Source organism: Phocoena phocoena, chromosome 1 (assembly GCF_963924675.1).
Source record: "Phocoena phocoena chromosome 1, mPhoPho1.1, whole genome shotgun sequence".
Lineage (NCBI taxonomy): Eukaryota > Metazoa > Chordata > Mammalia > Artiodactyla > Phocoenidae > Phocoena > Phocoena phocoena.
Window position 1 is genome coordinate 22,865,299 of NC_089219.1, and position 26,827 is coordinate 22,892,125.

The 26,827-nt window shown below is 46.8% G+C and overlaps 1 protein-coding gene across 4 annotated transcripts in view; it reads left to right on the forward strand.

The window, feature by feature from the left end:
• Positions 1 to 26,827, forward strand: part of PTPRU (protein tyrosine phosphatase receptor type U) — an 84,548-nt gene that overhangs the window by 12,167 nt on the left and 45,554 nt on the right. For all 4 annotated transcript variants that reach the window (XM_065873074.1, XM_065873075.1, XM_065873076.1 and 1 more), the window contains exons 2-8: positions 7,135 to 7,266; positions 10,245 to 10,516; positions 11,021 to 11,102; positions 11,207 to 11,322; positions 11,731 to 11,905; positions 12,506 to 12,799; positions 23,461 to 23,769. In XM_065873074.1, the coding sequence (XP_065729146.1) occupies positions 7,135 to 7,266; positions 10,245 to 10,516; positions 11,021 to 11,102; positions 11,207 to 11,322; positions 11,731 to 11,905; positions 12,506 to 12,799; positions 23,461 to 23,769 (1,380 nt within the window). The remainder of the gene's footprint in view (positions 1 to 7,134; positions 7,267 to 10,244; positions 10,517 to 11,020; positions 11,103 to 11,206; positions 11,323 to 11,730; positions 11,906 to 12,505; positions 12,800 to 23,460; positions 23,770 to 26,827) is intronic.

The window sequence follows — 26,827 nt, forward strand, 5'->3', positions numbered from 1 at the left end:
CCTGGGGCCTGCTTTGTACTGTCAGTGAATGAATGTCCAATGAGTGGAACCAAATTTGTACATGTGGCCAACAGAATACCAGGGCCTTGCTTTGTTTGTGCTTAGTCTCCTTGAATAAAGATAGGTGGTGGGGCTTCCCTGGTGGCGCAGTGGTTGAGAGTCCGCCTGCCGATGCAGGGGACGCGGGTTCGTGCCCCGGTCCGGGAGGATCCCACATGCCGCGGAGCGGCTGGGCCCGTGAGCCATGGCCGCTGAGCCTGCGCGTCCAGAGCCTGTGCTCCGCAAGGAGAGAGGCCACAACAATGAGAGGCCCGCGTACCGCAAAAAGAAAAAAAAAAAAAAAAAAAAAAGATAGGTGGTGTAATTTCCACTAAGATCAGGAACAAGACAAGGTTGCCCACTCTCACCACTCTTATTCAACATAGTTTTGGAAGTTTTAGCCACAGCAATCAGAGAAGAAAAGGAAATAAAAGGAATCCAAATCGGAAAAGAAGAAGTAAAGCTGTCACTGTTTGCAGATGACATGATACTATACATAGAGAATCCTAAAGACACTACCAGAAAACTACTAGAGCTGATCAATGAATTTGGTAAAGTAGCAGGATACAAAATTAATGCACAGAAATCGCTGGCATGCCTATACACTAATGATGAAAAATCTGAAAGTGAAATTAAGAAAACACTCCCATTTACCATTGCAACAAAAAGAATAAAATATCTAGGAATAAACCTACCCAAGGAGATAAAAGACCTGTATGCAGAAAATTATAAGACACTGATGAAAGAAATTAAAGATGATACAAATAGGTGGAGAGATATACCATGTTCTTGGATTGGAAGAATCAACATTGTGAAAATGACTCTACTACCCAAAGCAATCTACAGATTCAATGCAATCCCTATCAAACTACCACTGGCATTTTTCACAGAACTAGAACAAAAAATGTCACAATTTGTATGGAAACACAAAAGACCCCGAATAGCCAAAGCAATCTTGAGAACGAAAAACGGAGCTGGAGGAATCAGGCTCCCTGACTTCAGACTATACTACAAAGCTACAGTAATCAAGACGGTATGGTACTGGCACAAAAACAGAAATATGGATCAATGGAACAGGATAGAAAGCCCAGAGATAAAGCCACGCACATATGGTCACCTTATCTTTGATAAAGGAGGCAGGAATATACAGTGGAGAAAGGACAGCCTGTTCAATAAGTGGTGCTGGGAAAACCGGACAGGTACATGTAAAAGTATGTGATTAGAACACTCCCTAACACCATACACAAAAATAAGCTCAAAATGGATTAAAGACCTAAATGTAAGGCCAGAAACTATCAAACTGTTAGAGGAAAACATAGGCAGAACACTCTGTGACATAAATGACAGCAAGATCCTTTTTGACCCACGTCCTAGAGAAATGGAAATAAAAACAAAAATAAACAAATGGGACCTAATGAAACTTAAAAGCTTTTGCACATAGGCAGAGCACTCTATGACATAAATCACAGCAAGATCCTTTCTGACCCACCTCCTAGAGTAATGGAAATAAAACCAAAAATAAACAAATGGGACCTAATGAAACTTCAAAGCTTTTGCACAGCAAAGGAAACCATAAACAAGACCAAAAGACAACCCTCAGAATGGGAGAAAATATTTGCAAATGAAGCAACTGACAAAGGATTAATCTCCAAAATTTACAAGCAGCTCATGCAGCTCAATAACAAAAAAACAAACAACCCAATCCAAAAATGGGCAGAAGACCTAAATAGACATTTCTCCAAAGAAGATATACAGACTGCCAACAAACACATGAAAGAATGCTCAACATCATTAATCATTAGAGAAATGCAAATCAAAACTACAATGAGATATCATCTCACACCAGTCAGAATGGCCATCATCAAAAAATCTAGAAACAATAAATGCTGGAGAGGGTGTGGAGAAAAGGGAACACTCTTGCACTGCTGGTGGGAATGTGAATTGGTTCAGCCACTATGGAGAACAGTATGGAGGTTGCTTAAAAAACTACAAATAGAACTACCATATGACCCAGCAATCCCACTACTGGGCATATACCCTGAGAAAACCAAAATTCAAAAAGAGTCATGTACCAAAATGTTCATTGCAGCTCTATTTACAATAGCCTGGAGATGGAAACAACCTAAGTGCCCATCATCGGATGAATGGATAAAGAAGATGTGGCACATATATACAATGGAATATTACTCAGCCTTAAAAAGAAACGAAATTGAGCTATTTCTAATGAGATGGATAGACCTAGAGTCTGTCATACAGAGTGAAGTAAGTCAGAAAGAAAAAGACAAATACCGTATGCTAACACATATATCTGGAATTTAAGAAAAAAAAATGTCATGAAGAACCTAGGGGTAAGACAGGAATAAAGACGCAGACCTACTGGAGAACGGACTTGAGGATATGGGGAGGGGGAAGTGTGAGCTTTGACAGGGCAAGAGAGAGTCATGGACATATACACACTAACAAACGTAGTAAGGTAGATAGCTAGTGGGAAGCAGCCGCATGGCACAGGGATATTAGCTCGGTGCTTTGTGACAGCCTGGAGGGGTGGGATAGGGAGAGTGGGAGGGAGGGAGACGCAAGAGGGAAGACATATGGGAACATATGTATATGTATAACTGATTCACTTTGTTATAAAGCAGAAACTAACACACCATTGTAAAGCAATTATACCCCAATAAAGATGTTTAAAAAATAATAAAAAATAAAAAATAAAAAAATAAGGAAAAAAAAAAGCTTTTGCACAGCGAAGGAAACCATAAAGAAGACCAAAAGACAACCCTCAGAATGGGAGAAAATATTTGCAAATGAAGCAACTGACAAAGGATTAATCTCCAAAATTTACAAGCAGCTCATGCAGCTCAATAACAAAAAAACAAACAACCCAATACAAAAATGGGCAGAAGACCTAAATAGACAGTTCTCCAAAGAAGATATACAGATTGCCAACAAACACATGAAATAATGCTCAACATCATTAATCATTAGAGAAATGCAGATCAAAACTACAATGAGTTATCATCTCACACCGGTCAGAATGGCCATCATCAAAAAATCTAGAAACAATAAATGCTGGAGAGGGTGTGGAGAAAAGGGGACACTATTGCACTACTGGTGGGAATGTGAATTGGTACAGCCACTATGGAGAACAGTATGGAGGTTGCTTAAAAAACTACAAATAGAACTACCATATGACCCAGCAATCCCACTACTGGGCATATACCCTGAGAAAACCAAAATTCAAAGAGTCATGTACCAAAATGTTCATTGCAGCTCTATTTACAATAGCCAGGAGATGGAAGCAACCTAAGTGTCCATCATCGGACGAATGGATAAAGAAGATGTGGCACATATATACAATGCAATATTCCTCAGCCATAAAAAGAAACGAAACTGAGTTATTTGTAGTGAGGTGAATGGACCTGGAGTCTGTCATTCAGAGTGAAGTAAGTCAGTAAGAGAAAGACAAATACCGTATGCTAACACATATATATGGAATCTAAGAAAAAAAAAATGTCATGAAGAACCTAGGGGTAAGACGGGAATAAAGACACAGACCTACTAGAGAATAGACTTGAGGATATGGGGAGGGGGAAGGGTAAACTGTGACAAAGTGAGAGAGTGGCATGGACATATATACACTACCAAACGTAAAATAGATAGCTAGTGGGAAGCAGCTGCATAGCACAGGTGGATCAGCTCGGTGCTTTGTGACCACCTAGAGGGGTGGGATAAGGAGGGTGGGAGGGAGGGAGACGCAAGGGAAGAGATATGGGAACATATGTATATGTATAACTGATTTACTTTGTTATAAAGCAGAAACTAATACACCATTGTACAGCAATTATACTCCAATAAAGATGAAAAAAAAAAAAAGATAGGTGGTATAAATCCCAGCTTCTGGGACTTAAGATGTGGCCTTGAGCAAGTCACCTCATCTCTCTGTGCCTCGGTGTCCATCTGTAAAATGGGAATAATACTAGTACTGAGCTTGTGAGTTATTATGAGGAATCAGTGGCACGGGGGGTCATGGTGGTAAGTGGCAGCCCTCTTGTGATGGCGTTGATGTGTGTGTGCATGTCTGTGCCCACGTCTGTGTTGATGGAGTCGAGAGGTATTCCCTGACCGTTCTTGCTCTCAACACGAAGTCTGGTCTATTTTTTTCTCCCCTGGGCTGGTGGCCCCTAGCAGGAGTTGAGTCTCTAGTAGAAGTGGGGACTTGGTGTTGGGACTCCTAGCTCCTGAGCCATCCAGCTGGAGGTGATGGGGCTTTTCGCAGGATCCAGGAGGGCTGATTGTTCCCATCCCAGGGTGAGCTGGGGAGCAGGTGGGGGTGGAGCTCACCTTGGAGAACCTGGCCCCAGAGATGTTACCCCCTGAAGGCTGTGACTGGAATGGGCCTGGCCCAGAAACACAGGGCTGGGGATGGGCATGGATCAGGGAGCGGGAATCATTCTGCCTCTGGAAGGGGGTACTCTGGATGGGAATGGTCAGCCGGGGAGATCACCCTGGCTTGGGACAGGTGCAGGACTTCCGTTCTGACGGAAGTCAGGGGTCACTCTGGACATGGTCAGCTGGTCTGGGCTCAGTCAGTCAGTCTGGTGGTCATTCTGGTCAAAGTCAGATGGTCTGGTGGTCATCTGGATGATGATGGGGGCACTCTGGCTCAGGTCTATCTGTTTGGGGGTCAACTGACCTGCATCAGGCAGTCTCAGGGTTACTCTGGCCAAGGTCAGATGGTCTGGGGGTCCCTCTGACCAGGTCAGTCAGGCTGGGAGTCCTGGAAGCTCACTTGGCCTGGCTCAGAATGGACGGGAGGAAGCCAAGGAGCTGGCATTCCCAGGCTCGCCGCAGGGCCATGGGTGAGACATCTGGGGCAGCTGCCTTGTTACTTGAGAAGGAACAGGAAGGACCTGAGCCCCAGCGAGACTCTAGATCCTGGGGTTCCCTTTCTGGTAATTTGGAGGCTCAGGGAGGCCTTGGCTAAGACCCTCAGGCACAGACTCAGCTCAGGCTGAATGAAGTCAGCTGTCCCCTCCTCCAGGAAGCCCTCCCTGATCATCCCTACTAGCTGTGTTCTCTCTTCGTGCTGTGCTATGGATCATTTTCTAGGGGGAGAGCTGAGGCCTCCCCAGCACAGATGGGGTTAAAACCCACCTCCACAGGCCATAGGGCACATGCTGACCAGGGGTCTTCACACAATGAGGCCAAGAGCTCAGCCAACGTCCTGCCCCAGCTCTGGAGAGAGGCTGCTGTTATTTCATCCCATCCACCTGGTGCCAGCCTTTTGCCCACCTTTTACTGTTTTACGCTCTGATGGGGTCCATAAAGAGGAAAGGGAGACTCCCCCGCTCCCAATAGTGGCAAGCCCCTTGTGCCTGGCTGTGCATTTCGAGATGCTGCTTCACATGATCCGCGAAAACCTGGAGAAGTCCCTGCTGCAGATGAAACAGCAGAGCCTCCTGAAAGTGAGGCCACCAGCAGTGCGTGCAGATGCCCACCGTTGTGCCTGGCACGTGGCACTCACGCCCCAGTTACTCTCTGTTTCTTGCCCCTCCTCTTCTTGAGGCTGGGAAGCAGCTAAAACTTGCCCCTTCTCATAGTGAAGGCTTTTCTGGTGAGAAATGTGGACTTCGGCCTCTGACCGCCATGGATTCAAATCCTGCTTCTGTTACTCAGGTGGCTCAGGTGGAACAGGTGCAGAGCTGCTAGCTCCTGAGTGCTTGCATGTGCTAGGCATTGTGCTAAGTGGACCCCCGCACTGAAACCTCAACAACTCCACTTGTGGGTGGGGAAACTGAAGATGAGAAAGGATCACCACCACAGGGCTGGCAAATTGCAGAGTCAAGGTTCACTCTCAAGTCTGTCTGATGCCAAAGCCCACTTGCTTATCTACCACCGCATACTGTGGATGAATTCCTTCACCCCTCAGAGCCTCAGTCACCTCATCTGTCAAGTGGGGAGAAGTACCAGTGGCTGATAGGCACCCAGGACAGGGCCTGGCACGATTTGTGCCTGCTTCCTCGCCACTTGTCCATGCATTTTCCCGGGTCTCAGATGCCTTCATTTACCCCGATGGGGCTCCAAACACTAAGGTTCAGGAGTGAGAGCAGGGACCTGTTTGCAGTTACTTTCTGAACCAGTGGTGTTCTCAAGTGTATTATGTCCAACTCAGGGCTTTGATGAGCCAGCTAAGATATATGAACCTCATTACCAACCAAAGGACTCACATCCATTTCAATCCCCGCCATATTTAAACTATGTATATTGGTTCCAAATCATGGGAATTTGCTTCCTCTAGTCATATGTGTCCTCGTTCCTGCAGGCAGAGACCTCAGTTAGGTGACTTTGGGTAATGTGCATCACTTAAGCCTATCTGTCAAGTAGGAATAAATACAGTAGTGGTACCTCCTTAGAAGGCGAGGCCTAAATGGGAATCCACGCTTAAAGCGTTTAGCACTGTGCAGGGCTTGTCGTAAGCCTGATGTCATCAGTGGACATTGTTCTTATTTTTAAGGAGATACCATCAGGGCTGACTTAGGGCATTCATGGCCCTGCCAGTCCTGGGGCCCACTGTCTGTCCTCTCTGCAAAGATGGAGGGGCAGGTGATGGAACACTGACCGGCAGTCAGCAGATCTTGGTCCAAACCCCACCTCTGTCATTAACCTGCTGTGTGACCTTAAGGAGGTCACAGACTCTTTGGGCCTCAGTTTCCTCATCTGTAAAGTGGGGATAATTCTAGCTTTGATTTCATGAGTTGTTGAGAGGCTTTAATGGATAGTAATGATAACTGGCTTTTGTTGAGGAGGGTCTTTGATTGGTGGTTGAGCAGTGGGGGGTCCTGGGGAGTACTGGAGGGGTGGGCAATGTGGGGAGGTCTTGGCATTGGGAGGAGACAATGAAAAGAAGGAGAGGGTGGGGGAGGGAGTGTTTGGTTAGAGGGAGGGAGAAGTGGGGGGAGGGCTTGAGGAGACGGAGGGGATGAGGGTGGGCCTGGGTAGGAAGGGACAGTGCAGGGCACCTAGAGGGTAGCCCCAGGAGCCCTTCTGGCCAGCAGCCCTGCTCTAGCCTGGGCTAAGCAGGCCCTTCCCTTACAGCCGGCTGCACCTTCGAGGAGGCGAGTGACCCAGCAGTGCCCTGTGAGTACAGCCAGGCCCAGTATGACGACTTCCAGTGGGAGCAAGTGAGGATCCACCCTGGCACCCGGGCTCCTGCGGACCTGCCCCATGGTGAGCCTACTCTCAATCACCATTCCCCCTTCATCTCCTTCCAGGGGCATGCTACCCACCTGCTGTGTTACCCTGGGTACACTGCCCAATCTTTCTGGGCCTCCATCTGCTTTGGCATCTGTAATGACACAGATGACACTGTGAATATGGAGCTCTCTGAACCCTGACCAATTGTGTACCTCAGGTAGTTTTACCTGTAAAATGGGTGCAGGTTCAAGTAATCAAAGACCCTTACAAACTGTAAGATAAAGCCCACCTCCCATTACTCCTATGGCAGCTTAGTTCAGGATCCACCTTACTCCTGCCAGGTCTTCCTAAATCCTCTACTTTCAGGGAGGCTCTCTTCTCCCTGTGAGCCTCTGAATCCTGGTCTCCCAGGCTTGAAGATGCTGACAGAGCAGTAACCTTGGGGGCTGGATGTGTGTAAAACCTTTCTGCCTCTGCCCCTTTCTTCCTGGATCCTTCCCGACTTCTGCCCTGCCCTGCCCCTGTTTCAGGATGGGGAATATTTGGCGTCGTGAACACTGGACTGAGAGGAGACTAATTATGTAGATTCTAGTCCCGGCCTTCTACCCTGATGATGGCCTTTAGTGCACTGGTTCAAGAGTCATGAAGGCTGGGCTTCAGATCTTTGCTTCATCACTTTACCATCTGTGTGACTTTGGGCAAGTCACCTAACTTCTCTGAGCTTCCATTTCCTTAACTATAAAATGGAGAGCACAATAATCCATTTCATAGGATTATTAGATAATGCCTATAAAGTACGTAACATGGGGGTGGCATGTAAGAGTTCAATTAATGCTTAGATGCTATTGTTGGAGATATTTGAGGGGGTCCAACTACTAGCACCCCTCTTCACTGGGTACAGAAGCAACTGGGGATTAAGAAAAGGATAAGACAGGTGGAGACCAAGTTATCACCTTTATTACTGATGAGGGCTGCGTCGGAGGACACAGCATAGTGCGAGGACCAAAAGGGCTTGCTGAGGGAACCCAGAATGGGACAGCCTATGGCCCCTCCCCTTTGCCCTGTCATAGTAGTGGGCCAGGGCCTTTGCTGCTCAGCTCACAGCATGGCCGGGATCGCATCTGCTGTCAAGAGTTCGTGGGAGGGGCAGCAAAGGTTCTCAGTGTGGGACCAGGACTTGAAGCCAGCAGGAGAGAGGCCCCCCACCACCTGGCACAGGCAGCCTCTGCTCCTGCCCCTTGCCTCGACTCCCGGAGGCCCCCCTGCCTCCCCTCTTCTGTGCATTTGCTCACACTGTGCCCTCCCTGGGGCATTCCTCTCCGCCTTCACAGGGCTCTCAGCTCCTTGTTCGACCACTGTCCTGGCAGGTATCAAAGTCTGACCTGTGTGACAGTGATCTGTCAAGGTGCCCACCGTGGCAGGGATGCTGAGCAGGCCGATTCCATATCCCCAGGGCCCAGCCTTGGCCTGGTACAGGTTAGCATTCGGGTACAGGTTGCTGATTTGAATTCACCTCTTACAGTCCTGACCACCCTGTGTGGGCTCTGCTTCTCTCTCTCCTCCACACAAGCAGAGACATAACCAGTGACAAAAGGGGGAGAGAAATTTTGTATGTAGTGTGGGCCTTGGGCTGGATCCTGGGGATGCAGTGGTGAGCCAGATGGACAGTCTCTCTGCTGTGTTGGTGCTCACATTCTGGGGAAGAGACTTGGAGGTGGAGAGAGGAGGAAGGAGGGAGATTCACACTCAGAGAGCAGGAGAGAGGAGAAGGAGGGGTGACAGGGATGAAGGGAGTAAATGGAAGAGAAGAAGAGGGATGCAGAGTGAGAAAAGACTAGGGAAGAGGAAGAGGCAAGAACAAAGTGTCAGTTTGAAAGGGGGAGAGAGACACGCCCACAGCTGCTCACAGGGAGAGGAGAGAGGATGGAGGAGTGGGCCAAGAGAGACTGTGCGGGGGCTGGGATGCACCCCTTCCTGAGTGGGAATGGGGACCTGGAGTTTTGTTTACTACCGCACCAGGACTGATGCAGGAGCTGCCTTCTTCACAGGCTTCTGGCTCCCAGAGATGAATGCCGTTCCCTCCAGTGGAGCCCCTGGAGAGCCCGCCTGGAGCAGGGAGCCTCGTGGTTTGGGATCTGAATGGGCTTGTGTGGGCTGGCAGCCAGGCCTGGGAGGAGGTGGCCCTGGGTGGCTGCAGGCACCCCGTTAGCAGCTGCTGGGGCCTTCTCCCCACAGAAGGGAAGCCATAATCCCCCAGCCAGGTCCTGAGGAGTCCAGCCCCCTTTCCCCCGCCACCCCTCTCCCCCCCTCCCAGCATACAGCTTGGATCTCTGGGGCAGGGGCAGGGGCAGGGCTGCCTTTCTCCAGGTTTGAAATCAAGAGAGTTGTATCCCAGGAGTTTAGATTGAGGGGCTGGGGGCTGGAAGGGAAGTTAGAGCCCTTCCATTCCATCTCTGTTCTGTAAGTTCATTCAGCTTGCAGACCTGTGCTGGGGACGCAGTGGAGCCCTGAGGCATCACAGGCTGGTGGGGAGAGTGATACATACTTTATTAATGATCCAAGGGCCAGGAGAGACACCCATAGAGGGATGGAGAGGGAGGGCTTCAGAAGAGGTGGACTTTGAGGTCCTGTCATGTGCTGGACTCTTGACTCCTGAGATGAGTGTCCTAGTCCTTGCCTCCAAGGACAGCTCAGAATGTGGGGAAAGCTGTGGATTAGCACAAGCTTGGACTGGGGTCATAAAGGGCGAGGTGAGGAGCCAGAAAGGGGTTTTGGCACAGCCAGATTTGTGTGTTTTTTTTTTGCTGCCCCAAGTCTTTACTTTGGGAAACAGATGCAGGGAAATGAAGGGACTTACCCAGTGAGTCAGAGCTGGGACCAGAACTCAGGCCGCTGACTCCAGATGGGTCCAAATGCCTGGAGTCCTTTGTTTCTGCCTCCTCCTCTGTGCCCACCTGACCCTGGTCCTCCCCTGAGTTCTCAGCTCCTGCCTCTTCCTCCTCTCTTTCCAGGCTCCTACTTGATGGTCAATGCTTCCCAGCATGCTCCAGGCCAGAGGGCCCATGTCATCTTCCAGAGTCTGAGTGAGAATGACACCCACTGTATGCAGTTCAGCTACTTCCTGTACAGTCGGGATGGGCACAGCCCGGGCACTTTGGGCATCTATGTGCGTGTCAATGGGGGTCCCCTGGGCAGTGCCGTCTGGAATATGACTGGATCCCACGGCCGCCAGTGGCACCAGGCTGAGCTGGCTGTCAGCACCTTCTGGCCCAATGAATATCAGGTGGGCTGGGTTCAGTCTGCGGTCAGTCTGTGCTTGGGGGTGTGGGTAGAGGGGTGTCAGCATGAGATCAGAGTAAGCAAGTGGCCTAGGTTGGAATTAGCTTGTGTCAGCATCAGGAGTCAGTCTGTGGTCAGCATTGGGTTCTTCAGTGATGGTTCAGTCTGGTTCAGTGTCAGAGGTCATTGTTATTAGGAATAGTTTATGGCTGGGGTCGAGGTGAGTTGGAATAGTGCTGACTTGGAAACCCTGTCTGGCTGGGAAGTTTTGTGGCTTGAAGGTAACAGTCCAGGATTGGGATGGAACCTCTGGCCTTGACCTTGTTAGCTCTGGGTGCTGACACCCCCTTCCACAACAAGCTGGCTTGGTATGGAGGGTAACTGTGAGCTGGGCTGCTTGTTGAGGAGGATGGGGCTGGAGCACAGCTGAAAGGGGGCTCTTGTGGGCATCTCCCCAGGCAGGGCTGGAGGGATGTCAACATGACAGGGACCCTCCCACCTCCCCCAGGTGCTGTTTGAGGCCCTCATCTCCTCAGACCACAGGGGCTACATGGGCCTAGATGACATCCTGCTTCTCAGCTACCCCTGCGGTGAGTCCTAGCCCACTGGGGTGCAGGGTGAGGGGTACGGGTGGCTGTGGCTCCTGCTGACAGGGGGCACGAGCCCAGCTCACGCCAAGGCTCTGTTCCGGCAGCAAAGGCCCCACACTTCTCCCGCCTGGGCGACGTGGAGGTCAATGCGGGCCAGAACGCCTCGTTCCAGTGCATGGCTGCTGGCAGAGCAGCGGAGGCCGAGCGCTTCCTTCTGCAGGTGAGGCGGGTGGGGTGGGAGTGTGGGGGGACCTTGGCCAACTTCTTATGAAAAGTTCTGGCTCCTCTGCGGAATGCTGAGCCCTTCCGTTATTCTCCAGCACCCATACACATGCGTCCTGGCTCTCCCTAGGCTCTGCTCTGCCCTCTTGGGTGCCCCATCCCCTGAGGACAGAGAGCGGCTCCAGGATCCTCCAACCACACCTTCCATCAAAGGCAGAGCGACCACATTCCCTTAATCAGACCCACACCTTCCTGTGGCAGAGCTGGTTCCAGGAACCCCAAATGCCCCTGTGTAGTAGGGATGGCTAAATGGGGCCGGGACATTTACTCCCTCGCCCGGGTCACAGCGAGATCTGGACCTTTCTTCCCCGGCGCCCGTGACCCATTGGCCCCTCTCCCCGCTCAGCGACAGAGCGGGGCACTGGTGCCCGCGGCCGGCGTGAGGCACATCAGCCACCGGCGCTTCCTGGCCACCTTTCCGCTGGCCGCCGTGCGCCGCGCGGAGCAGGACCTGTACCGCTGCGTGTCCCAGGCCCAGCGTGGCGTCGGCGTCTCCAACTTCGCAGAGCTAATCGTCAAAGGTGAGCTCGGGGACGCTTGCGGAGGGCGGGCCTCCGAGGGGCGGGGCGAGCGGAGGGTGGGGGCGCAGGTTCTACCAGGGGGCGGAGTCTTGTCAGGGGGCGCGGCCCATGGACGGGTAGGGAAGGAAGGGTTTGACCAGGGGCGTGGTCTGACCGCGGGGCGGGGCTTGCGGAGGGGCACAATCTCACCTGCGATCAGGTCCGACTGGAGGTGAGGGGATGTGACTGAGAGGTGGGCCCGCGTGGGGGCTGGGTCAAGGTGTGAGCCCGGCGAGGCGGGATCTGGCTATTGGGCCCTAGGGTTGACCGGAGCGGGCAAGCGATCAGTCCTGGGACGCGAGGACTTGGGGATTCAGAAGGGAGTAAGGGAGAGGGTGTAGGCTGAGGGGTGAGGACGGGGTCAGCTTTTGGAGTGGGGAGCTTCTTAGGCCCTGGGGATTTAGTGGGGGGAGGCAGTCTAGTCTAGGGCTTGGGGGCTGCGTGAGGAGCCTGGGGGGACAGGAGGGCTCTTGGGTTTTTGGGTGTGGTGGGGTGAGGAGCTGAGGGCCAGGGATTCATAGCGGCATCCGCGGGCTCCGTCTCTCTCCCATCTCCTTGCAGAGCCCCCTACCCCCATTGCGCCCCCGCAGCTGCTGCGCGCTGGTCCCACCTACCTCATCATCCAGCTCAACACCAACTCCATCATTGGCGACGGGCCGATCGTGCGTAAGGAGATTGAGTACCGCATGGCGCGCGGCCCGTGGGCGGAGGTTCACGCGGTCAGCCTGCAGACCTACAAGCTGTGGCACCTCGACCCCGACACGGAGTACGAGATCAGCGTCCTGCTCACGCGCCCCGGTGACGGCGGCACAGGCCGCCCCGGGCCGCCCCTCGTCAGCCGCACCAAGTGCGCAGGTGGGTGCCTCCTGGCTCCACTCCCTCCTCCAGATACCCGGGTATGGACTCAGGGCAACCGAGGGGCGAAGGGTACATTCCGAGCGGTAGTATGGCCTCGATCTGTGCTTCTAAAACCTTCTAAAACATCGTGACCTTCCCTCAATCCTAGTTATGGTACAGGAAATAATGATAGCTAACATTTCACTTTGTGATGGACATTTATACATATATTGTGTGTGTATCATTTATTGATTTAAAACTCAGAACAACACCATGATCTAGGTACTCTCGTCATACCCGTTGTACAGATGAGGTGTAAAATCTGTAACCTCTGTACAGATTATTATTAACAGAGATGTTAAGTGACTGGCTCAAAGTCACACAGCTAGTAAGCAGCAGGGCAGTAAGGGATTGGAACCCTTGACCGGCTATCTTCAGAATCTGTGTTCTTAATTCTACATTATATCATCTAGATAAAATAAACAACTAAACACCATAAAATAAAAGTGTTATTAAATTCTAGCTGGATTCTCTTGTCTGGGCAATTGAGCCTGAAGTCTGCTTTTGCTTGTTTCAAAGGGTAATGCAGCTGTTACAAGCAATGGCACACCTGCACCAGGGGAGACTTTATTGTTTAATCAGAAGAGAAATTGACAACAGAACAATTTTCTTACTCTGTGATTTCAGCGTTTTTGTTGTTGTTGAATTTTTATTGAGATATAAAAGATTCATATGCGGTTGTAAGAAAAAATATAAGAGAAATTTCCTTATACACTTTACCCTGTTTCCTGCATTTTGCAAAACTGTAGTATAAATCACACTCGAGATACTGACATTGTTAAAATCCACAGATCTTCTTCAGACTTCCCCAGTTTCATTTGTCCTGATTTGTGTGTATCTGTGTATATTTAGTTCTATACAGTTTATCACATGTGTTGGTTGCTTTGTGTATTTACCACCACAGTCAAGATAGTGAACAGTTCAATCAGCTTAAGGATCCTTCGTTGCTCTTTTATATCATTTCTGTCCCTTCCTCCACCCCCAACCCCTGGTTACCACTAATTTGTCCTTCATTTCTAAAATTTTGTCACTTTAGAAATGTTATATAGATAAAGAAATCATACAGTGTATAACCTTTTGAATCGGCGTTTTAATTTGGTAGCAGCTTTATGAGATATAATTCACACCTCATACATTTCACTCATTAGCGTGTACAATTCAGTGGTTTTAGTATATTCACAAAGTTGTGCAACCATCACCACAATCAATTTTAGAACATTTTTCATCTCCCCCAAAGGAAACCTTGTATTCTTTTGCAGTCCACCCCTCCCCTCATTTCCCCCTAATTCCTTCGGCTCAAGGCAGCCACTAATTTACTTTTTGTCTCTATGGATTTGCCTCTTTGTGGACATTTCATATAAATGGAATCATACAATATGTAGTCTTTAGTGATTGGCTTCTTTCACTTAGCACAATTTTTCAAGGTTTATCCATGTTGTGGCATGCATTAGTATTTTTTTAAAATAAATTTATTTATTTTATTTTTGGCTGCGTTGGGTCTTTGTTGCTGCACACGGGCTTTCTCTAGTTGCGGCAAACGAGGGCTACTCTTCTTGTGGTGCACAGGCTTCTCATTGTGGTGGCTTCTTTTGTTGTGGAGCATGGGTTCTAGGCGCGCGGGCTTCAGTAGTTGTGGCTCGCGGGCTCTAGAGCGCAGGCTCAATAGTTGTGACGCACAGGCTTAGTTGCTCCGCGGCATGTGGGATCTTCCTGGACCAGGGCTCGAACCTGCGTCCCCTGCATTGGCAGGCGTGTTCTTAACCACTGTGCCTCCAGGGAAATCCCGGCACCAGGGAAGTCCCAGTACTTTTTATTGTTGAATAATATTTTGTTTTGTAGACATACCATAATTTACTTATCCATTCATCGGTTGGTCGGCATTTGCGTTTTTTATACTTGTTGGTTATTATGAACAGTATTCTTATGAATATTAAAGTACAGGGTTTGGTATGGACATATGTTTTCATTTCTCCTGGGTGTATATATATATATAGTATGGTAACTATGTTTAACCATTTAGGGAACTGCTGGACTGTTTTCCAAAGCAGCCACTCCACTTTACAGTCTCATCAGCAGTGTATGGGGGTTCCAGTTTCTCTACATTCTCACTAACACTTGTTATTATCTGTCTTCTGATTATAACCATCCTAGTGGGTATGAAGTGGTGTCTCATTGTGGTGTTGCATTTCCCTGATGGTTAATGATATTGAACTTTTTTCATGTGCTTATTGGCCATTTATATGTCTTCTCTGTAGAAATGTCTATTCAGATCCTTCACTCATTTTTAAGTTCAGTTTTTTATTATTGAGTTGTAAAAGTTCTTTATATGTTCTGGATACTAAACCCTTATCAGATATATTTGCAAGTGTTTACTTCCATTCTGTGGGTTGTCTTTTAGTTTTCTTGATGGTGTCCTTTGAAGCACAAAGGTTTTTAATTTTGATGAAGTACAATTTATCTGTTTTTTCTTTTGTTTGTGCTTTCAATGTCATATCTAAGAAAACATTGCCTAATCCAAAGTCACGAAGATTTACCCTTATTTTTTTCTAAGAGTTTTATAGTTTTGGCTCTTACATTTAGGTCCTTGATCCATTTTGAGTGAATTTTTGTGTATGGTGTGGGGTAGGAGTCCAATCTCATTCCTTTGCTTGCAGATGTCCACTTGTTCCAGCACCATTTATTGAAAAGACTATTCTTTTCCCATTGAATTGTCTTGGCACTGAGATTTGCTTTTTTGCTTATTGTAATTTCCTGGAGATTCATCCAAGTTGTGTAAATCAATAGTTCATTCCTTTTTAATGCTGAGTAGTATTCCATGGTGTGGATATACCAGAGTTTGTTTAACCATTTATCTGTTGAATGACACTTGAACTGGTCCCAGTTTTTGGTTATTACAAGTAGAGCTGCTATGAACATTCATTTGCAAGTTTTTCATGAACATAATTTTTCATATTTTTCTGGGCTAGATGCCTGAGGGTACAATTAATGGATCATATGGTAATTGAATAGTTAGTTTTATTGGAAACTGTCAGAGAGGCTGTATTGTTTTACATTCTCACCAGCAATATATGAGTGATCCAGTTTTCTACATCCTTGCCAGCATTTGGTGCTGTCATTATTATTATTTTTTAAAAAAATTTTAGCCATTCTGAGAGGTGTGTAGTAATATCCTATCCTGGTCTTAATTTGCATTTCTTTAATGCCTTGTGATGTTAAACATCTTTTCATGTGCTGTTTGCCATCTGTATATCCTCTTTGGTGAATTATTCATGTCCTTGACCATTTAAAAACAAATAAATAAATAATTAATTTTTGGCTGCATTGGGTCTCCGTTGCTGCACGTGGGCTTTTCTCTAGTTGTGGTGAGCAGGGGCTACTCTTTGTTGCGGTGCACAGGCTTCTCATTGCAGTGGCTTCTCTTGTTGTGGGGCACGGGCTCTAGGCGTGCGGGCTTCAGTAGTTGTGGCACTCGGGCTCAGTAGTTGTGGCTCGTGGGCTCTAGAGCACAGGCTCAGTAGTTGTGACGCACAGGCTTAGTTACTCCGTGGCATGCGGGATCTTCCCGGATCAGGGCTTCAACCCATGTCCCCTGCCTTGGCAAGCGGATTTCTTTTTTTCTCTTTTTTTAATTGATCTTTATTGGAGTATAATTGCTTCACAATACTGTGTTAGTTTCTGTTGTACACCAGAGTGAATCAGCCATATGTATACATATATCCCTATATCCCCTCCCTCTTGAGCCTCCCTCCCATCCTCCCTGTCCCACCCCTGTAGGTCATCGTAAAGCACCAAGCTGATCTCCCTGTGCTACGCAGCTGCTTCCCACTAGCTAACTATTTTACATTCAGTAGTGTATATATGTCGATGCTACTCTCACTTCACCCCAGCTTCCCCCTCCCACCCTGTGTCCTCAAGTCCATGTCTACATCTTTATTCCTGCCCTGCAACTAGGTTCATCAGTACCTTTTTTTAATTTTTAGATTCCATATATATGTGTTAGCATATGGTATTTGTTTTCTCTTTCTGACTTAGTTCACTCTGTATGACAGACTCTAGGTCCCTCCACCTCACTACAAATAACTCAATTTCGTTTCTTTTTATGGCTAAGTAACATTCCATTGTATATACGGCAGGCGGATTCTTAACCACTGTGCCACCAGGGAAGTCCCTGTCCTTGCCCATTTTCTAATTGGGTTATTCACTTTATATTGTTGAGCTTTGAGAGCTCTTTACGCATTCTAGATACTAGTCCTTTTTTGGGTATGTAGTTTGTAAATGTTTTCCCCTGGCTTTTAGCTTGTCTTTTTATCCTCTTCACCTGAGCTTTCACAGAGCAACCATTTTTAATTTTGATGAGGGCCAATTTATCAAAATTTTCTTTTATGAATTGTGCTTTTGATGTCAAATTTAAGAACTCCTTGCCTAGCCCTAGATCCCCCAAATTTTCTCCTTTAAAAAAAAAAAAAAAAGAAAAGAAAAGTGTTATAGTTTTACATGCAAGTCCGTGATCCATTTTGAGTTAATTTTTGGATAAGCTACATGCTTAGGTCGAGGTTTATTTATTTTTTGCCAGTCAATATTCTTAAGTGTTTTAAAAAGCTGATCCGGGAACCATCTAAAATAGTTTAATGCCATATTTAGAGAGACCCTTGGGTGTTGGGTAAGAGTATTCCAGTGGAAGTTACTTTCTAGCTGAGGAATCTGAGTCAGGTTACTTAACCTCCCCAAGCTTTAGTCCCCTTGTTTTATAACATGGGAATGATAATAATCCTTACCATACAGGGTAAGTGTGAAGATTCATTCAACACATGTTTATTGAGTGCCTATTACGTGTCACATACTGTTTAGTTGCTAGGGATATAAGACTGCGACCAAGACAGACAAAAGCCACTAGTGAGTGAGTTCCTCGTGCCGGAGCTCTGCATGGAACTCACATTCTGGCAGAGGAGACAGTAAACAAGTGAAATATATGGATGGTCAGATGATGACCAGGGCTGTGAAGGTTAAAGCAGGAAGGGGGATGGGGTGTGGGGGCAGGAGAATTGTCATTTCAAAAAGGCTCAGGGATCGTTTTGCTGAGAAGGTGACATTTGAGCAGAGACCTGAAGGAGGTGAGGGACAGTGCCACGCAGGAAGCTGGAGGAATTGCTGGGGGAAGGGGCATTCCAGGCAGACGTAATAGCAAGGAAGTCTGTATAGCGTGCTTGGCATGTGTGAGGAGCAGCAAGGAGACCAGTAGAACTGTGGTCTAGTGACTGAGGGGGAGCTGGCAGGAGAGAAGGTCAGAGTCATGCTGGGGATGTGGGACTCAGAGCCATTTTACGCTGGGCGGGCTGGGGAGCCATTGCGGGTTTGGAGAGCAGGAATGACATCACTTACTATGTTTAAAAGGATCACTTTGGTCCCTTTGTGGAGAATAGATTCCAGGAGGGCAAGGGGACCAGAGGAGAGACCAGTAAGGAGGCTACTGCAACAATTCAGCTGGGACATGGTGGAGGCTGGGGGCTGGGAGGAAGTAGTGGTGGTGGTGGTGAAAAGTGGTTTATTTTCTGGGTTTGTTTTGAAGGTAGAGCTAACTGCATTTGTTCATGGATTGGATGTGCAGTGAGAGAAGGAAATAGAAGTCAAGGATGGCTCCAAGGTGTTTTGCTTGAGCAACAAGAAGGATGGAGTTATCATTTACTGCGAGGGAGCAGACTGCTGGAGGAGCAGGCGTAGTAGACGGGGTGCCATAGATAAGGAGTTCTGTGCTGGAAATGTTGACTTTGAGATGCCTATTAGACGTTCAAGTGGAGATATCTATCAGGTGGATGGATTTACGAGTATGGAGTTCAGGGAAGAGGTTCGGGCTGCAGATATAAATTTGAAAGTCATCAGTATAGATATGGTATAGATGGTATTTACATCCATGACACAGGATGAGATCTCTCATCATGGTGGTTCTCAATTGGGGGATGATTTTGTCTCCCAGGAGACATCTGCAGGGTCTGGAGACATATTGATTGTAACAACGGGGGGTGGGGTGCTGATGGCGTCTAAGGGGTAGAGGAAGCCAGAGAAGCTGATAAACATCCTACAGTGTATAAACAGCCTCTTCAACAAAGAATTATCTAGTCTGAAACGTCAGTAATGCTGAGGTTGAGAACCCCTGATTTAGCCCTTAGATTTTAGGGAATAAGTGTAGGTGGAAAAGAGAAAAGCAGTGAAGCCTGAACCGTGGGACCCTCCAGTGTTTTGGGTTAAATGCAGGTGATGGCATGCAAATGCATTAAATGCCTGTGAAGTATGGTGCCTAACACACAGTAAGCACTCAGTAAATGACAACTATTGTTGCTATGGTGTTTTTAACTCTTCAGAGCCAGTTCTGGTCAGGTACTTAGAATAAAAGAAATCAGAGCTGGGGATCCACAGAGAATCTCTCTTCTACGCTCCTTAATGTACAGATGAAACCCAGAGAGAGGAAGGCACTTGCCTGTGATCATACAGTGGGTTAAGAACCCATGTTTCATGGTGACAGCTGTTGTTCGTTCCCATTTCACAGATGAGAAAACTGAGATTTAGTCCCTTGCCCAAATCTATGCAGTGAGTCTGTAGCAGAGTCAGAACCAAAGTTGGGATGTCCTGCCTTCCAGTCTAGTGTTTGAAACTACCACCACCGTCACGACCACACCATCAGGAACAGCAACAGCAGCTGCCATTGTGGGCTGAGTGCCCACTTTGTGCCAGCACTGCTAAACACTTCACATAGGCTGGCCGGGACGGGACCTGGGGCAGGGACCAAGCAGACAGGATCCGGACAACTCACCCTGCCTTCTCTTCGTTGGCGTCACCACCGCTCCTTGCTTAGACGCCTTGGCCCATAGTTGTTTTGCTATTGGCCAGCTGTGTTGTCATCTCCCTGGTCCCCATGAAACTCTGCTCCCACAGTATTATTTAATGTAAAAACAATAATATAACGTCAGTAGAAGGCATTTAAAAGAAATCACTCTAAATCTCACCATCCTAGCCCAACAGCTGTTTTAGTTTTCCTGCCTTCTTCAAATCTCTGCCCACATGCCTACAGTACACATTTCACACCCTTGTCATTGGGATGTAGAAAGCATTCTGTATTCTGCTTCCTTTTCTTGGTGGTGTTACATGTGTTATGTTGTTTGTAATTATGTTTATTGGCTGTAGGAGTCCACTGAGTGTCTCCATATGGCTGGGCTATTTGTCTCTAGATTCCTATTATTGTGAATAATACCATATTGAAAAATTTAGTGCTTATCGTGCTTTGTTTCCTCCTTGAGTTATTTCTTTGAGATAAGTAGTCAGGGGTGGTTTAAGAAAGGACTTTGACATATATTGCTTTAAAAATGGTCGCACTAATTTATACTGTTACTATAAAGGGTGCTGCTGTATATAAGGGTGTGTCTCACCCTCAGAGTGCACATATTAATTAATTAACTACTATAAGTTAGACCATCTCATGTAACTCTCACACTTGCTTTTCAAAGTAAGTGTTACTGTATCTCCATTTTTTAGTCAAGGAACTTGGTGTTCAAAAGGGGGTTAAATCACTTGCCTGAAGTCACAGAACTAACGAGAGGTGGAGATGACAGGATTTGAACTCTGGAGCACCCGACCCCACTCCAAAGCCCCTTCCTCAAGAAACAGTTAAAGTTCCAGGGTTATTGAATCCTCCTTAACATCATTAAAATCAACACATTTTGGCCTAATTTAGCAGATGTTAACTGTTAGCCTTCTTGTTTTAATGTGCATTTTGACCTTTGATCTCTGAGTAGCCTACAGCCATATGGAATTTAGAGAGACGGGGCTTTGTGGTCCCCAAGTTCTGTTTTGCCAGTGTGTGCTGGCAGCTGAAGAGAGCGTGTCTGGGTGCCAGATGGTTTTTGGAAACACAGAGAGACTCATGAATTCACACCCCTCAATCAACATATCAGCCTTTAGTCAACAAACTATTTGAGCCCCTGGATCTGCCCAGATTCGTTCAGGGTGGGGAGAGAAAGAAATGTGAGCTTTCTTTTCAAAGACCCCTTCTTCTAGCGAGGCGGGTGGGGGCTAACACAGCTGTTGGAGAATGAGATACCCAAGCACGAGGGTGAAAGTTTCATCCTCCAAGTTAGAGGTTACCATTTTGTGCCCTGCAAAGTGGTTATAAGAAACCTGAGTAGGTTGCCAGTATTTAAAAATCTGGAGATTTCACACACACAAATCGGAATTTCTGGCTTCTCTTAAGAAATGGGAGGATCTGGCAACCCTGAGCCTGTAGTCCTGCATGGCGATATCTCCTGGAACTGAGTGGCAGCTGCCCCTTTTGGATGGGACACTTACAGTCTTGTTGGTCATGGTCCCGACCCAGCCTGTGTTACCGGTTTATATTTAACGTTTCATGTCCTTTCTCTAAATGCTGCCAGATGGTGAAGGAAGCAGTACACTTTGGCCAAACTGGAAGGATGGCAAAGAATGTGGAGCAGGTGTTCCTGGGGGTGGGGATGGTGTGAGCAGAGCTGCAGGGAAACGAGATCCACTCTCACTAGTGCAAATAAAGCCATGGTAGTTGGCTTTAGTAGACATAGACATAGACATAGACACCGACATAGACATAGACACCTTGGGACAGGACACATCGGGCAGCCAGGACCAGAGCCAGAAAGTCAAGGAGTAAAGCAAAGATCTCTGAACAAGATGGCAGAGTGAGCACACACAAAATCCTCCCACTCCTCTCCAAACACATAAGAACGATGGGTTAAAACAAAACTATACAGAAAACCATTAGGAAAATCTCTGTGTGCCAGGAACGGGAGAGAAAACACAAGTGTGGTAAGTGGGCTTGCAGCCAGCAGCCCTCAGGTTGCAGTGAGCAGGGAGCCAGCCCTTTAACGTTTTTGTCGGGTGGGGATCTGCCTCGTTTGTGGGGAGAAGAGAGCCAGGCTCTCTGTAAGAAATCAAGAGGTGGGCCTTGCTCTTAGCATGTGCTGAAATCTCTTTGGTGGTCTGATGTATGACTGGAGACTGCCACTTGCCTGTGGTCCAGGGAAGGAAGGAAAGCTCCTGGGCGGAAACAAACTTGCATTGTGCTGTCCTCGGGACCAGTGTCTAAAGCTGTGCCACCTACCCAGGCATTCCCAAGTAAAGAGCAGCCAGAGCAAATTAATTGTATAAAAATGATAACAGGGTCATACTTAATGATCTTAAGAGGGCAAGCAGTAGTGCTTTCTTTCCTGTTCATTAAGGTGTGTCCTGAGGTCCTCTAACTGGGGAAACTTTGCAGGTGTCACAGAACCTGCACAGTCAGGGGGCAAGAGAGAAGAGGATCATTAGTAATCTTGGCTTCTTCCATCATTTTATAGATGAGGAAACTGAGGCCCAGAGATTTGCTTAGGATCACACAGCTGGTCAATGCAGATGCAGGATGGGTCTGAGGCCCCTGGGCTCCATCCTGGCTTTGCTTCAGAAGCCTTGATTTCTTTACTTATAAAATGAGGTTAACTTTCTGGTTTTATGGAATCATCAAGAGGCTGTAAAGCAGAGTAATATACACCTCTCTTGTGTTGGGGTAGCTGCCTCTCCAGAGGCATTGGTGTGATTTATTTTTATTTTTTGGACAGTGAATTCCTCATGGGGAGGCAGGGTAGTGGTGGTTAAGAGTGTGGATTCTGAAGCCAGCCTGTCCAGGTTTGGATCCCAGCTTTACCACTTACTGTCTGTGCGACTGTGGGCAAGTTACTTATCTCTCCTGTGTGCCTCCATTTCTACATGTGTGTAACAGGGCTAATAATTGCACCTGTCTATTGGATTACGGAGAGGATTGAATGAGCTAAAGCATTTTAAAGCCTCTGAACAATGCCTAGCACATACAAAGCCTCTAATAAATGTTAACAGCCATTATCATCATCATCATCATCATCATCATCTAACAGATTGTATTTCCCTTTTTGCTTTGGCAGCCAGGAAACTCACCACCTAATTTGAATCTTATCTTTATTCTCCACATAGAACCTAATGACATGCATTTCTATTTTCCTAACATTCTCTGGCATTATTTAACTATTTGCCTCTCATTTCCCCCATCATCCTGACTTCTCTATACTATTGTATCGTATATATTACTACAAGCTGTTTTAGAACGAGTTTGGAATTAATAAATTAAGGAAAATACAGCAGTTGGTTGATTCAGACTGTCTTGACGTCCTCCAGCACGATCTTGAAATAGGAGGTGAATTGTACTAGTAAAAAAAATTAGAGCTAAAATTTTCGAGGGCCTGTTGTGTATTGGCCATTATTGCACATGCTTCGCATGTATTACCTTAAACCTCACAGCCATCCTATGAGGTAGGGCCTATGATTCCATTTTGCAGTTGAGAAAAGTAAAGCTCAGAGAGGTGAAGCAACTTAGCCAGTGGTTGCCAGCTGCAAGTGGCAGAGCCAGGATTCAGATGTGGCCCCGCCTGACTCCAAACACACTGTTACTCACCGTTTGCTCTTCTAGGGGGTCTCTTGGACTCTTTGGGGGCAAAGGAAGGTTGATATCAGTCAGCTGAATGATGTTTTCTCTCCCATCTACTCTTCTTTTCCCATTTCTCCTACCTTTTCTCTCTGCTTCCTGGGTTGCCCAGAGCCCATGAGGGCCCCCAAAGGCCTGGCTTTTGCTGAGATCCAGGCCCGCCAGCTGACCCTGCAGTGGGAACCACTGGGCTACAACGTGACACGTTGCCACACCTACACTGTGTCCCTGTGCTATCACTACACCCTGGGCAGCAGCCACAACCAGACCATCCGGGAATGTGTGAAGATAGAGCGGGGTGTCAGCCACTACACCATCAGGAACCTACTGCCCTACCGGAATGTCCACGTGCGGCTCGTCCTCACTAACCCCGAGGGACGCAAGGAGGGCAAGGAGGTCACGTTCCAGACGGACGAGGATGGTAAGAGGCCCCCTTATTCCCAGTGTCCTCAGTGCCTCCCACAGACGCTGCATGTCTGAGACTGAAATTGCTATAGGAAATTATTTGCTTAGGATTAAACCGACTGTATAACGGTAAAGTAATGATACTGATATCTGTTCCCCTGAAGACTTTGGGTTAAGATGGCATATTTCTTCCTTAATCGTTTGGGAACATTTAGCAGTGAAGTCATTTGGGCCTGGAGTTTTCTTTGTGGCAGGGTTTTTTAATAGTAGTTTTAATTTACAAAACAGATATTGGAATATTCAGGTTTTCTACTCTTGTATCAGTTTTGGTATACTGCGTTTTTAAGGAGTTTGATCATTTCACCTAAACTGTCACATTTCTTGCCACAAAGTTGGTTATAATACTATTTTTTTTTTTTTTTTTGTGGTACACGGGCCTCTCACTGTTGTGGCCTCTCCCGTTGCGGAGCACGGGCTCTGGACGCGCAGGCTTAGCCGCCATGGCTCACAGGGCCAGCCGCTCCGCGGCATGTGGGATCTTCCCGGACCGGGGCACGAACCTGTGTCCCCTGCATTGGCAGGCGGACTTCAACCACTGCGCCACCAGGGAAGCCCTGTAATACTATCTTATTCTATTTATTGAACATCGGTAGCATCTATAGTGCTATTCCCTTTTTCATTCCTGATATTGGTAATTTGTGTCTTCTCTCTTATTCTCATGTTTCTCATGGTAAGGGTGTATAAATTTTATTAATCTTTCCGAAGAGCCAACTTTTGGCCTAGTTTCTTTTCTTTCTTTTTTTTTAAAAATTTGTTTATTTTATTTATGTGTTTTTGACTGCGTTGGGTCTTCATTGCTGTGTGCGGGCTTTCTCTAGTTGGAGCGAGCAGGGGCTACTCTTCGTTGTGGTTCATGGGCCTCTCGTTGCGGTGGCCTCTCTTGTTGTGGAGCACAGGCTCTAGGCTCGCCGTCTCTAGAGCGCAGGCTCAGCAGTTGTGGCACACGGGCTCAGTTGCTTCCACGGCATGTGGGATATTCCCGGACCAGGGCTCAAACCCGTGACCCCTGCATTGGCAAGCGGATTCTTAACCACTGCGCCACCAGAGAAGCCCCTAGTTTATTTTCTTTATTGAATATTTTCTATTCTTTATTTTTTTTTTTAAAAAATACTTTCTTTGGATTTGATCGGCTTTTCTTTTACCTTTTTTTTTTTTTTTTTTTGCGTTACGCGGGCCTCTCACTGTTGTGGCCTCTCCCATTGTGGAGCACAGGCTCCGGACGCGCAGGCTCAGCGGCCATGGCTCATGGGCCCAGCCGCTCTGCAGCATGTGGGATCTTCCTGGACCGGGGCACAAACCCGTGTCCCCTGCGTCGGCAGGCCGACTCTCAACCACTGTGCCACCAGGGAAGCCCTCTTTTAGCTTTTTGAGATAGAAACTTATTAGATCATTGATTTTGAGCATTTCTTTATTTCTAATATATACATGTAAAGCTATAAAATTCCCTCTAGGCCCTGCTTTAGCTGCATCCCACAGGTTCTGATATATCCTATCTTCAGTATCATTCAGTTTAAAATATTTTCTAATTTCTGTTATGATTTCTTCTTTGACCCAAGAGTTATTTAGAATACATTGCTTGATTTCTAAGCAATTGGGATTTTTCTCATTATCTTTTTGTTATTGATTTTTAGCTTACTTCCACTATGGTCAGAGTATATACTCTAGTTTTGGTCTTTTGAAATTTGATCCTTGCTTTATGGCCTGACATATGGTTAAATTTTGATAAATGTTCCATATCTACTTGAAAAAAATAGGTGTTCTGTCCTTGTTGGGTGCAATGTTCTACTTATGTCAAGCTAATATTTATTAAGCATTTACTATAGGTCAAGCACTATTCTGAATGCTTTTCACGTATTAATGCACATGATCCTCACGACAGCCCTATTTGGTTATTTTCTATTACCATTCCCATTTTACAGATGAGGGCACATAGCTAGTAGATGGGTAGCAGAGCTGGGTTTCAAACCTGGCCATCTGTTTGAGAGTTGTTTTTCTTAACAGCTACACTCTAATGCCAGCAAAAGCGTTCTCCAGATTGCTGTAAAATCCCAGGTAACCCCAAGCTCCTTGGTTAATAGTTTTTTGTTTTGTTTTGTTTTTTGCTTCCTCACATATGCAGTTTTCTGTTCTTCACAGCAGCATCCCAGATATAAAATTCAACTCCTTCCTTGATTTCCAGAAAACCCCACTCACTTGAGGCAACGTGTATCCTCTATGCCCTGCACTGATGTGCTGAGGATTTGCTGGGGATGGGAGTGAGGACTAGAGGGGTTTACCCTGAATCACTGCAAATGTAGGAAAGGAAAAACAACTTTTTTCTTCTACTCATGTTAGGTTCATTGGTTGGGGCCTTGTAAATTAGATGGAGAAAAGACAGATTAACAAGAGAAAAACAAACAGGAGTTTATTTTTATATCTTATTAAAAAGTTTTAAATTGAGATATAATTGATTTACAATATTGTGTTAGTTTCAGGTGTACAGCAAAGTGATTCAGATATAAGATATATATATACATATACATATTTTTTCGGATTATTTTCCATTCTAGGAAATAGTAGTTTATGAACACATGCATCTCCCATAACAGGGGAGTACTCAGTGATGAGTAACTCAAAGGGGTGGTGAGAACTTGGACTTATATAGTGTCCTAACAAAAGAACAATGAAGTTTTAGAGAAGTGACAAGACAAAGGAAAAGGGCTTTGAGCTTCTAGGGGCAGCAAATTAGGGGAAGTCAAATATATGGGGAAACTAATGGTAGTCTGTAAAGTTTTTTAGGTAGATTCCTCCAGGCTGATAAGGGTCTAGTTTTCTCAGTGATTAACTTCTGTCCTTTCTGGTAGAGAGGGGAAGGGGGCACCTTTACAAAGTTATGTCCTACTTTTAGGCAAATAGCGGGAGGGCAGAGAATTTTTCCTCATGTATGCTCCTACATGGCCTTCTCAATTCAGCTCAAAATAATCCTTATACCAAGTGGCATACTTTGGGTAGCATATACTGATACGCTTCTTAAG